The following is a 13,186-nucleotide window of genomic DNA, read 5'->3' as shown; positions in this document are numbered from 1 at the left end:
GAATGACTCCTTGAAAGGAAGGAAATGTAACATTACATGTTTTTTGTTAAGGTAAACATCACATGCCTGATGTGAATAGTATATCAGGAACAATTAATTGCTAAGTGTCAGAATCCTGTGCTGAATTCGAGTGAACTGTTAGTCTATAAAGGTTAACAATTTTATCCAAAACCTGGAAGATTTTGTTTCAAATTCACGAAAAGAATCAGCTCTGCAGTGAAGGTTATCTCCTTGATAAATCATACTTCACAATCACAAATAAACTGTTACAAAAGCCTGAAGATATTTATTCTGTTATCTTGGGCAATCAACACCCCTGCTTCTCCCTCCACCCTCCTCCAAGCAATAGCTGAAATCTATTAATTAAAAGTCATGTTTAGAATAATAATAAAAAAGTAATAATACCTCTAATAAAAAAATCAGCCTGGGCCAATGTCTTGTTTTTGGCTGCCATAGAGTTAATTTTCTTTTCAGAGGCTGGTACAAGGCTGTGTCTCGGATTTAGTATGAGAACAATGTTGATAGGACACTGAAGGTTTTTGTTGTTGCTCAGTGATGTTTATACTAAATCAAGAACTTTTCAGTTTCTTGGGCCCTGCCAGCGAGAGGGCTGGAGGGGCAGGGGACATTGGGAGGGGACACAGCCAGGACACATGACCCCAACTAGCCAAAGGGATATTCCATACCATGTGACGTCATGCTGAGTATATGAACTGGGGGGCGCTGGCCAGGGCCTTGTGAATGCTGGCTAGGGGACTGGCTGGGCATCAGTCAGCGGGTGGTGAGCAGCTGTACTGTGCATCACCTGTTTTTTTTCTCCTTTTGGATTTTATTCCTCTTTCCCTCCCTTATCTTGTCATTACAATACTTGTTGTTATTATTATAATATTTAATTTTATTTCAATTAGTCAAGTGTTATCGCAACCCACAAGTTTTCCCCCCCTGGTTACCTCCCCATACCACCAGGAAGGGGGGCAGTGATTGAGCTTCTGTATGGTTCTTAGTGGCCAGATGGGGTTAAACCATGATAGCCAATCACCAATGAAACGTCAAATGGTGGGTCAACATTTTTCAAAGTAATATGTAGCTGAAAATGCATATCAAACCTTAATAAAGGAAACCACTGTGAGCTTCTCTGCCTTATATGCAGTTCAAATGGAATATGTGGAACTGCCTAAAAACATTCCACAAAATGTACTGAAGAGCAGAAAAGGAAAACACTAGCTGCTAATAACCACTTCAAGGAGTTTGTAGAGGCATGCATGAAACTGTAACTTTTCTAGTTAGGTCTTTTCTCAGTTCTTACCTACAAAAGGGCAGCGGTGGACCCAGATGAAGTACCTGGGTTCTCTCAACAAGAATAGCTTATTATGGGTCAGGAAAGAAATGCAAAAGAACCATATGGCAGCAGCAACAACCACAGGCTGGTTTCATATTAAGTGACAAGTTGTGCAGCTTGAAGGCCTGAAACTAACCTGATCTAATTGTCTGTAAATCTGTCAACTTGACTCCTTCTTATTATTTTTATCCTCATTGATGAAGAGTTCACTGTGATCGTGATCAGCATAATGGTCAGTACCTCTCAGCAAAAGAAGCAGAGGCACATCTCTTTTTATCTATGTCACATGAATCTCATTAAAGTCAATGAATCTTTTGAAACTAATTACAAGCCTGCACATGGACTGAAGACTAAATTACCAAAATTAACATATTTAAAGGTTCAGCTAAGTAAAATGAGATACGTGGTCACTCATAGGGAAAATTAAAAAAAATCTTTTATAAACAGTATATGGGCTTGAGGATATTGGGTCTTCAAAATAATAGGAAAAGGAATACTTTGAAGTCTACATGACTGAATCATAGATTTAATACACAGCTATTGCAGAGTAGTTTTTGTGTCATCTTTTTTTAGGTTTTAAGAAGTACTGGTCTGCTTGATACAATATGATATACACTATTTTTAAGACCCTCCCTCCTCTTCATCAAGTTTTTGATCATAGATATTCATTTATTCAAATCTGAGTGAATTGATGGCAGCAGAGTTGATGCTTCCTAAGCATTGCAGCTCACATGCATGGGAAAGATAAACATCAATAAATTTCTTAGAGACTCACAGAATTATTATTTCTTCTATCCTGTTCCACTAAGGCTGCATTTCCAGTTCTCCTTAGCTAGTTTGTCTGATGATTAGATATTCAGTTTTCCATGACTAAGGAAAGATTGTTAATCTTTCTTTGATTTGTTAGTTTGTTTTTTTTTTTTTTTTTATTGTTTTCATGTAGCCTACTGGAACATCTTTTTTTTGTTGTTTGGGTTTTGGGGGGGGGAGGGGGAGGGGGTGGAGGATGTTAACATTAATAAGTGTGTTACTCTGCTCATTAGGCACTTGATATTTCCTCTGAGTCCTTGATAAAGTTGAAAAACTTAATAGTATTTTAGGGAAGTCAGTCATTATAAACTTTCTTCCCTCTTTGCTACCTATGTCCTGCTTTACTAGAAGTTTAATAGTTTATTAAGGAATTGGCAGTTCTTGTTTTTTGAGGAAGTTTTGAGTAAACAAAATTTTAAGGAAAAAAGTGTATACAACAATATAATAGCTGAAATTAATTTCATTAACAAGTTAAATTAGATAAATTAATTGAGAGGAACCAAATCAAGTTCAACAAAGGCAAGTGTAGGGTCCTGCACCTAGGAAGGAATCACCACATGCACTGGTACGGGCTATGGATTTACCTGCTGGAGCACAGCTCTGCGGAGAAGGACCTGGGAGTTCTGGAGGACAGCAAGTTGCCCAGGAGCCAGCAGTGTGATCCTGTGGGCAAGAGGGACAATGGGATCCTGGAGTGCATTGGGAGAAGCGTGGCCAGTGGGTTGAGAGAGGTGATCCTGCCCCTCTGCTCTGACCTGTTGAGGCCGCATGCTGTGTCCAGTGCTGGGGTCTCCAGTTCAGGAGACACAGGGAACTACTGGAGAGGGGCCAGTGGAGAGCTACAAAGATAATGAGGGTATTGGAGCATCTCTCTTATAAGGAAAGACTGAGAAATCTAGGCCTGTTTAACCTGGAGAAGACTGAGAGAGGATCTTGTTAATGCATAGAAATACCTTCAGGGTGAGTGCTAACAAGATGGGGCCAGACTCTTTCTAGTAGTGTCCAGCAAGAGTATAAGGGGCAACAGGCACAAACTGCAACACAGGCGGTTCCATTTAATATGAGGAAAAAATTCTCAACTTTGAGGGTGGCCGAGCACTGGCACAGGCTGCCCAGAGAGGTTGTGGAGACTCCTTCTCTGGAAACATTCAAAACCCATCTGGATGCAGTTTTGTGCAGCCTGCTCTAGATGAACCAGCTTTAGCAGGAGGTTCAATTAGATGATCTCCAGAGTTCCTTTCCAAACCTGACCATTCTGCGACTCTATGATTCTGTGAAATTGCAATATGTCATTTTGTGTATGCTTTTGTGTTGGGATCTTTTAGTTCAAATTAGGATATATTTTGAATAAAGTCTGGATGTAATACACTTAGATAATTATCATCAGAATATTGCATGTCAACTTGTAGTAACTGAGCACTGGACTCTGACATTTTCTTATGCAAATTTGCACTCAAATTGGAATGCGTGAAAATCTGTGAGTCTATATTACAAAGCAAGCTGAAAATTTAGATGAAAAAGAGCAGCCTGACTGCTACATTCAAAATAAGACCAGTGCCATATATTCTTGATGCTGCAAAAGAGGAAAGAAGGTTTGTGCCTGTAAATGACGTTGTGGTGTGAAAATATACACTCATGCATCATGAAGAAATAAATCCCAGATTGTCCCAGTATTCTACTGTTTTTATTGCTATCTTTATTTTTATTTTAGCAAGCTGCTGCTTTGGTCAAAGGTACAAAATTTATTTGATGAGCCATTGTATTATAAGCATAACTTTGATAACTGCTTTACAACATGCTATCCTATTTGAACTCCATCTTTTGTAGATCATATGGCATAAACTATGTAAATTATAGTATCACTCTATAAATAATTTCTTGGTTCACTCTGAATTTACATAGTAAGATAGTATTTGAAGCTGAATAGGTATACTTTGTACATGCAACACTTGAAGTTTTATTCCTATAAAATGCCTCAGTTGCTTTATAGATTTGATTAAATCTGCACTGGAGCTCTTTATATATGGAAAGGTATGCCTTATATAGCTTGAATCTTTCTTCATTTGGTGATGAAACAGGTAATATTTTTGCTTATATATCTTTCCCCCATTTGCACATTCTTGCTTTTTTTTTTTTTTTTTTACCAGTTGCACTTCAGTTTTTCACCTCTTATTCCCACAGTAATGACTTCCTGTCCTTTTGAATATTAATAATTTCAGACTTTTTTTTTAAACAGCAACTGTTACAACTCATGTCAGTATACTGCATTAACCAACCCTAGTATTTCACAATTATTCTTCGCTCTTCTCCATAGGCCTGAGCTTGATTTTATTCTCTACATTAGTATCAGACAATTCAATACATATTTTTTCCTTCTCAAAGCCTTATTTGATACCAAATTTTTGTGCATATTGCAGAAACCTGTGGTTTTGTTTACATTTTTGACACACTTAGCTATTGTTTAAAAAGAAGATTTATCACAAAAAATATCATTAAAAAGTTGTATGATACATAGCTTTTAACTAAAATTCTTTGGTTTAAAATTAATATTAGAATAGACTGCTTAGGTATTCATTTAACCTGGAGGAAAACTCTAGACTGCCTTCAGCAGTGAGGTCAGTTCTGTTGTACAGAGGGTGTCCAAGAGACATGAAGAGCTAACCAGTAGCATGTTGGAAAACACTGAGTTCAAACTGTGTTTCTTTGTGTGGCATGTCTTCTACTGTATATGAAATCATATAGAATTGTCATACTCAACAGATTATGTTTTTATTTGCTTTTATTAAATTTAAGAAACAAATCAATATTGACCAATTGGTTCCTGTCAATTTCTACAAAGTATTTTGGATCTAATTCTGGGATTCTTGCTAAATTATGAGTTACATTGCACACTGTAAGGTGCAACAAGAATAAGTTTTAAGCAACGTGTGCTAAGCAATAAAAAATAAGTTGATATGAAGTTATTTTCCTGAAATAAAGCATAGCTGCTATTGTAAAAGAATGTATAATTATTCAGAGTATATCTATTTTTGATACATTGCTAATTTCTTTTTAATCACTATTGTGTAAAAGCAAAAATATGTCTTGCACTCTTGAATTTTTTACAACTTGTGTATATTCAACTGTTTATGTATCTTTCCATTATAAATTAAGATTGAAACAAATTATTGTAGGATAAATACTATGTAAGTGCTCTGAGTTCTTCTGAGAATGTCACAAAACAATAGATGAGTGTCACAGAAATATGTGTATTAGACCATCTAGGAAGAATAATGCAGTACCACTGATTCCTTTCCAAGTTGCAGATTAGGAGAAAAAACAGTGAAAAGTGTAGTCAGCAGAAGCAAATAATACAAAGGCAGCTGTCTTATCTATCCAGTGGAAATGTTTTTGGTTTTTTTTTTCCCTTCTGAATTAAAAAGTTATGAAGACAGACAGAACCAGAGATGTTTTAAAAATAATGTATTTGCTGTTGTTTATATACTAGTGTCTGTAAATAATAATCCCATAGTCTTAGTCCTGGTGATTCATTTCATAAAACATGCACCCTTCACCAGAACAGAAAAGTTGAAAATATGAGGCATATGAAGGTGGTGAAACGTTCTACTGTGTCTACCTTTGGAGTTCTTAGTACAGAAAAAACCATGAACCTATTGGTGTGGGTGCAGAGAAGGGCCATAAAAATGATCAGAGGGTTGGAACACTTCTTCTGTGAGGAAAGCCTGAGAGAGTTGGGGTTGTTCAGCCTGGAAAAGAGAAGGCTTCAGGGAGACTTTATGTGGCCTTTCAGTTCCTAAAGGAGGCATATAAAGAAAGGTGGGGACAGACTTTTTAGTAGGGCCTGTTTTGGTAGGACAAGGGGTAATGTTTTATACTAAAAGGGGGTAGATTCAGACAACGTATAAGGAAGAAAGCTTTTATGATGAGGGTGTTGAAACACAAGAACAAGTCGCCAAGAGAGGTGGTAGGTGCCCCATCCCTGGAAACATTCCAAGGTCAGGCTGGACGGAGCTTTGAGAACCTGCTCTAGTTGAAAGGGGTTGGACTAGATGACATTTAAAGGTCTCTTCCAACTCAAACCATTCTGTGATTCTGTGATTCTGTGATTATATGATTCTAAGTCATGTACATAGAACTGGGGTAAAATGCCTTTTGATTCTTTCCTCTTGATTTTCATCTTGCTATCTAAGCTTACAATGTAGGCTTTGACAGTAGAGAAAGGATCAGTGGTATTTGAAGCACTCTCTTGCATCAAAAGTGTAAGTAGCTCTCTGCGTGAAACACAGCAGCATGCGACTTTTCTTTCTCGTGTAGTTTATGACTAATAAGTCTTTTTTATTTTCTGTGCTGTAAAGAAACCTTTCACTAATGAGATCCTTTTCTAAGACTTACTAGTGCAATGCATTTGCTCATAAGATTAAATCTTGTTTCCTTTCATTTTTTCTGCTTCTATGCTTAGCAGTTGGACATTTTTTCCCAAATAGCACAGCCTCTTTCACCATCTAAACTGTGGATAATGAAGTGAAAAACGAGCTTGTGGTTAGACAATAATGAGTAGTTATAAAATGTTGCAGTTTGTATTATAGAAGGCTAGATCAGGTAATAAACTTATGAAAGTAAATAATTTTATTTGTTCCTTTCACGGGAGTGAGGTACTCCGAATTTGGTAGAAGCATGGTAGATATGAGTTTATCAAGACCAATTAATTTTGCTTGTTTGGGTTTTTTTGTTGTTGTTTTGGTTTGGTTTTTTTAGTGACTGGGTATTATTTATGGGATTTGAGAGCACTTCTAACTGTAGCAATCATCATCAGTATCAGGCCTTCTCTTTAGGAAGGGTTTTGTTTAAAGAACCAAATGAACCAACATTTTTAAAAAAATAATTTTTGAAGGTGAACAAAAAACCCTGTTGAGACATTGATATAAAAGTCTCGCTGCTCAATAGAAATGTCCATAATTATTCAGCAGAAGCCCTTAATTATCACCAAGTCAGGAGAAGATTTTGTAATTATTAATATTTATGGTTTTGACAGTGGAAATGTGGTAGACAAACAGAAGTGTTAAAAGGAGGACTCACCTGTGACTTCTCCTTATCAGTTCCACCCAGAGGATGTGTTTCTCCTAAAAAGAACCATTTCGTAAACACTAATAATTTATGTAATTTCCTCTTATTTTCTAGAGCGACAGATGCCAGCACAGTATAGCTAGGGAAAGACTTGCTCACACTTCTAGTGTTTTAAAGTCAGTCTTCTTTCAGCTAAATCCAGAACAGATATTGATTCTCAATTTATATTTTTCAAATTTTAATGGAGAATGAACACATGCCGTGTATAGTAATTGAGGTGGAGAGGCATTTAACACCCAAAGTATTGATTAGCATTTGCTTGCTTATGCACCATTGATTGTGAACTGCAGTTAAGTCTCTCTTTGAAGCACTCAGGTTTAAGTCTGTATGATGTTAGGACTTGCATACTAATATCTGCGTGATAATGATTTTGTGCTGTGTCTTTATCAAACATGTATACCCTTGGCAAAGCAAAAGATTTTCCATTTTTGTCATTCTTACAGTGCTTAAAAGGGATGATATTATGTTATATTTTATTTCATTTGGTTGGAGTCTTTTTGGTGGTGGGTTTTTTTGTTGTTGTTGTTGTTTGTTTGGGTTTTTTTTGGTTTTGTTTTTTGTTTTTTAATAAATATATTTAATGTGATTGCACATTAAATGTGATTGCACAGAGCTGTGCTGGCATCAGGTCTAAAGAAAATAAAGAGTACATGCTGAGGTTATAGCTTAATGCTACAACCAGGACTGGAAGGCATGCGTTGCTATTCAGGTAAATAATATGGGCGAGCTGTGAACCTTTAATCAGTATGACAGATCTCAAAAGTTAGGTTAGAAGAGGGCAAGTACATCCAGTTGAAGAACATAATAAATCATACCCTAGTGGTATCATGAAATATTGGATCGAAAAAAAATAACCAACCAACAAACAACTCCCCCCCCCCAAAAAAAAAAAAAAAAAAAAAAAAAAAGAGAGAAATGGTGGGCTGCCTTGGTATTGATGCTTTTACATACAACAGAACAAGAGGAATTATTAAGAGATATGCTGCTTTCAGGTACAGGGTTGATTCAGGTATTTTTCTAGTGTTCTCTTTGGATGCAGTTACAGTAAGTGGTGATCATTCTATTAAACTGAATATGATATTTTTCACTGGCAGATAATTGTGATGATCAGTTGGTGTCTACTTTGCCTCAGTCATCATTCAGTAGTTCATCAGAGCTGTCTAGCAGTCACAGCCCTGGATTTGCAAGGCTTAATCGAAGAGAGGGTAAGTGCAATTTATCAGTTGATTGATGATATGCCTTTACAAGACTTTTTTAAAGGATTTTTTGAACCTGTGCACATTATTAAAATGATACATAGTGAACATATTCTGTGATATTGGGACTGGTTAGAGTTACTTTTCTTGTTTTAAGGAGAATGGGAAGTTAAAACAGTCTCAAAGAATTCATTTGGCCAAGTACACTAAGCTTTTAGTGGTAAAATTATACATTCAGACACTTGTGAACATTTTACTAATCTTAATGTAAACTTTTCATCATGACTGAACCCAAAATCTTCATGTAATTTTCTAAAATAAAATGTAAACATCTTTGGACATATATTTGTGCCACTCCTACAACATTTTTTTTTTTGTCCTAACAAGGCAATAATAACATAAATAAGATCTTTTCTCCTAGAGGACAAATAGAAGCAGAAATATATGAATGGCATTGGTAAATGCAGATTCCTTTTGGAAAGACGTAACCAGATATTCAGGAAATATTTTTGAGAAACTGTTTAATCTTTTTTTCTGACAATTTAAAATCTTGATTATTGTAATTTTATTTCCTCACTGAGCCTAGTATCTTATTATGCTAATTCACTGACACTGTAACAAACTACATAACTGGCATATGGTCCACATTTTTACTAAAGTGAAGTAAACTTGCTGGTTAAGATATTATTTATGTTATACCTCTACATAAGTATGTGGAGAGCTCTGTATCATTTCTAGTTGTCTCACTTTCTTTGATATAGTAATTAGACATACTTTTTCAGTCTTTTTGGTCAATTATGGGACACTTTCTTTTGCTAAATGTAATTCAACTTTGATAGCATTGTTATTTTTGTCTTTTCTGACATGTAACTAAAAGATTTGAACATGGGTATGTCAGAAGATCTAGAGATTAGCCATTTTAGCTAAAGTTTAGTGGTAACTAAAATCTTTATAATTTGTGTCAAGGATAATCTAGGAATAAGAAATGATTAATTTCTTTTAATTACTTTAAACGTGTTTTCTGCTCTTAATGAAAACAGTCATATTTTCTGCATGAAGCTTTTTCACACTATCTATTAGCTTATGTAAAATGTCAGAAAATGGATTTAAATTGTCAAGACATGTCACATTAGACTTTGTGCTGTGTTTGTGACCTATTTATAATAAGTAATTATGTTCAAAAGTCATGTTAACAATACATGTAAGTACATTGAATATTAAAAAACTAGAAATTAACTTTGAAATACTTTGAAAACTCTGTCATCAGCCTCATTAGGTAAGTATCTAAGAAACTCAGTCATTCCTGTCAAGAACATATTAACGGCAATTTTTCTTCTTTTTTCCCTAGCATATCACCAAAAATCTTGGTCATAATATCACAGCGCTAATGCTATGGGGAATAAATATCTTTAGGAAGGGTTGGGTTTTTTTTAAACAGAGGAATATGGTCTTATTAATAAACAGAATCTCACTTGATAACATACCTAAAAATAATATTCTGCTTTAAAACTATGGCTTTAAAAACAGCTAAATGTGGGTTGAAATTAAATCAATTTAGATACTCAAGAGCATATGTTGCTATTTCAGATCATCTTTGGTGTTCGTAAATAAATTGTGATCCACCGGGTAGTCTTAAGTTCAAGCAAGTTATGAAGCTCAGCTTCCCACCTATTGGAAAGCTGTCTGACAAAGTAAGCACAGTGGCTGGAGCTGCTATATGGGCTTATGGGAGAAGAAACTCTATAGACACTGACTTCTGTTTATTCCCCATAAGGGAGCAAGAAAGAAAGTGATTCAAAGGTGCAGTTCTGGAAAACCTCACAATTATTGTCTCTCAGGTTACAATCTAGTCTTAATAATTCAGCATTAATGCAGACAATAAGAACCATGCTGGCTATTTAGAGCCATTCAAATACATCCAGTTCTCCTCATATATTTATTTATTTATTATATTTTTAAAACAATATATATAATTGGTAAGTACGTAAATGAAATCTTAAGAACATTTTGCACTATCAAGAACATTTTCATTCCTGAAACTCCATGATTTACTGAAACACTTGCTATGTACTGATAGGAAATCTATAGCAAAAAAAGGAATATGCCAATCTATTTCATCGTTCCAGTGTACCAATTTGATAAGCACAAACTTCTGTTTTGAATGAAGTTGTGATATTAAAGAAAATTATATATTGTTAACTTAATTTGAAGTAATATGTGCTCTTAAAATCTTAACATGTGAGCTCTCATCAAACAGTATATTGGTCTCCCCAAAAATGTAGAATTAAAAACTTTTTAAAATTATCTTTTATCACATGCTCTGAAGTTGTTTGTACCATGTTTTCATGCATTTTTTCTAGATATATAATTTCCTTCACATTGCCCTGGAGTTTGTGCATATATTAAAAATGCTTATAGCTGTATGTCTGGTATTTCACCACCTCATGTAGATACAAAGCAACAGGTTGCCTAATTAGAAGATTCCTAGCTCTCTTTTCTTCCCATTCCATGTACCTTATGATCGATTTACTTAATAGGGTACAGTTTTGAATGCCTTATTCATTTGTTGTGTTCAAATATTTTGTTGGTTAAATAACTTATGACTGGAACATTTGGTTAGGTACCTTTTGGTTCATTCAGACATAATTCTATGTAATTGTGTAGAAGAAGTGAGCTGAAAATTCTCTTCAGTCTTTAATAAATTAATCGTAAATGAATTAGTCTTAATTTACATTTTCTTTTTTTCAGTAAGAGTAGAGACTTGGTACTTACTACAGAACAGGGAATACCTTTTCTATACTGAACCTGTATTTAACTCTTTCCTGTGAGTTTTCAGGGGAAAACCTGACTAGTTTTGTAGGTGTATGTACATGGCAGTTTTATTTGTATGGAATAAATCAAGTCTTTATACGTATGTGGTTATAAGCAAATGGATTTAGTCACACAGGAAATGGTTGTTAACCTATATAGATAGACTGGAAAAAAAGATCTGTTATTAGGAGAGTATGACTGGAAAAAAAGATCTGTTATCAGGAGAGTATGACTTGGATTGCTGTGTTGTCAGCAATCTCATGGAAGCAATGAACACATCATTACCGTTTCAAAATAAATTGTCTGAAAAATGTAAATAAGTTTTGCCTTTAATATGGATAATTCTCTACTTTGAATAAAACCAGATCATTTATCCAGCCAAGGTTAGTGTCTGGGAGTGATTATGAACTTCTAACATTCCATTTAGACAAGTAGATTATGGTCCTAGTCCAATAATATACTTCATTCTTATAATGCAAAATTAGGGACAATTGAACACAATTTATACAAGAAAAAGTACAGTGGTTTTGCACAGATTACTTAGGAGTCAAATTGTTGTCAGTCATCAGTAAAGAAATAAAACAAATATGCATATAAACCCACACCGTTTCCACTGGCAAAGAAAAGCTAGAAATTAGTGGGAAGTTTATCAGGAATGAGGGAAGTTGCATTGAAGGGGGAAATAGTTATTCAACCATACAGATTTGTTGTTACTAAATGTAGAAAATTGATAGGAAAAGTTGAAGAGGTGGAGGAGACAATGCTATAGTTTCAAAGAAAGTACATTATGTAGTTCAAATTAAGCAGTAACAAAAATGATGACAACAGAGAAAGATTAGTAAAACAGGTAACTGCAATTACATTTCAGCTTTCTGTGAAGGAATGGGATAATGTGGTTGAACTACATGACAACAAAAAAGTTCTTTTCAGTCCATTAGCAGCTAAGGAAAATGATAACATCTAGGAATAACTTGTTAATGTTCTTCAAAATTTTTATTATTATTAGTGCATTGGTTTCAGGAAGCTTTGCAAATACTCAGTACTCAAGCACAGCTAATGAATGAACAGCTAAAGCAGTTACATCAGCTCTGCTTGCTATAATGGAAAAGCAGATGGAAGAGTCAGGTAACAAGAATTGAGTAAAAACCCAAACACTAATAGCAGTCAAATTTTTAAATGGAAATATAGATCTCATAAACCCCTAGTTTAATTAATTGATGTTAGTAGACATAAATGCCAGCATTTAATACATATGGAATTTGACTTTTGGCCTAATGTTTTATGACTTTTTAATTTTAAATAAAAGCATGATAGCAATGCAACCCAAATAAAATGGATTAAGAACTAGCTGGTTGATCTCCAAAAGTGTTCATCATGACTATATAACAGTGTTTCCACAGAAGTTCAGAGGAAACAGTGAGGGCAACTCTGTTCAATACTTCTGTTGATTATATACAAGTAAACAAATATAATTTATATGAAATGTGGAAATAGTTGACAACTGGTGAAATAGTGAATAACATGGCAAAGCAATTATGCAGAGATATGGTAATCAATTTACCTATTGAAATAAACACTTCAACAGGGTGAGTTATAGAGTATTTAGAAGAAAGAAGAGGTTATACTTCTCAAATAGGAACTGTATCCTACAAAATTGTGGCTCTCAAATTAATCTGGGAGTTTGAGCTGAATTAGAAATCTACCATTAGCATGTTCTCTAGCAAAAAGAAGGAATGAAGCTTTTGTACATGTATACAGAAGAAAGGACTTCTTATTGTCCGTATAGCTACACGGTTTACCACAGACTTGTGTTGTAAAATTCTGGATTCTGAAAGGCTTGTTGAAAAATTAGGTTGTTTTTTCTGTGCCAGTTCCACCACTGTAAATAGCTGATACAAAAAGTCTA

The 13,186-nt window shown here is 34.8% G+C and overlaps 1 protein-coding gene across 1 annotated transcript in view; it reads left to right on the top strand.

Annotated features, from left to right (window-relative positions):
* Positions 1-13,186, top strand: part of CNTNAP4 (contactin associated protein family member 4) — a 275,901-nt gene that overhangs the window by 55,059 nt on the left and 207,656 nt on the right. Inside the window, exon 2 of the mRNA XM_080373008.1 lies at positions 8,368-8,478. Coding sequence (XP_080229134.1) covers positions 8,368-8,478 — 111 coding nt within the window. The remainder of the gene's footprint in view (positions 1-8,367; positions 8,479-13,186) is intronic.

This window comes from Falco punctatus, assembly GCF_963210335.1.
Source record: "Falco punctatus genome assembly, chromosome: Z".
Taxonomy (NCBI): Eukaryota; Metazoa; Chordata; class Aves; order Falconiformes; family Falconidae; genus Falco; species Falco punctatus.
This window is presented reverse-complemented; position numbering and strand designations above follow the sequence as displayed.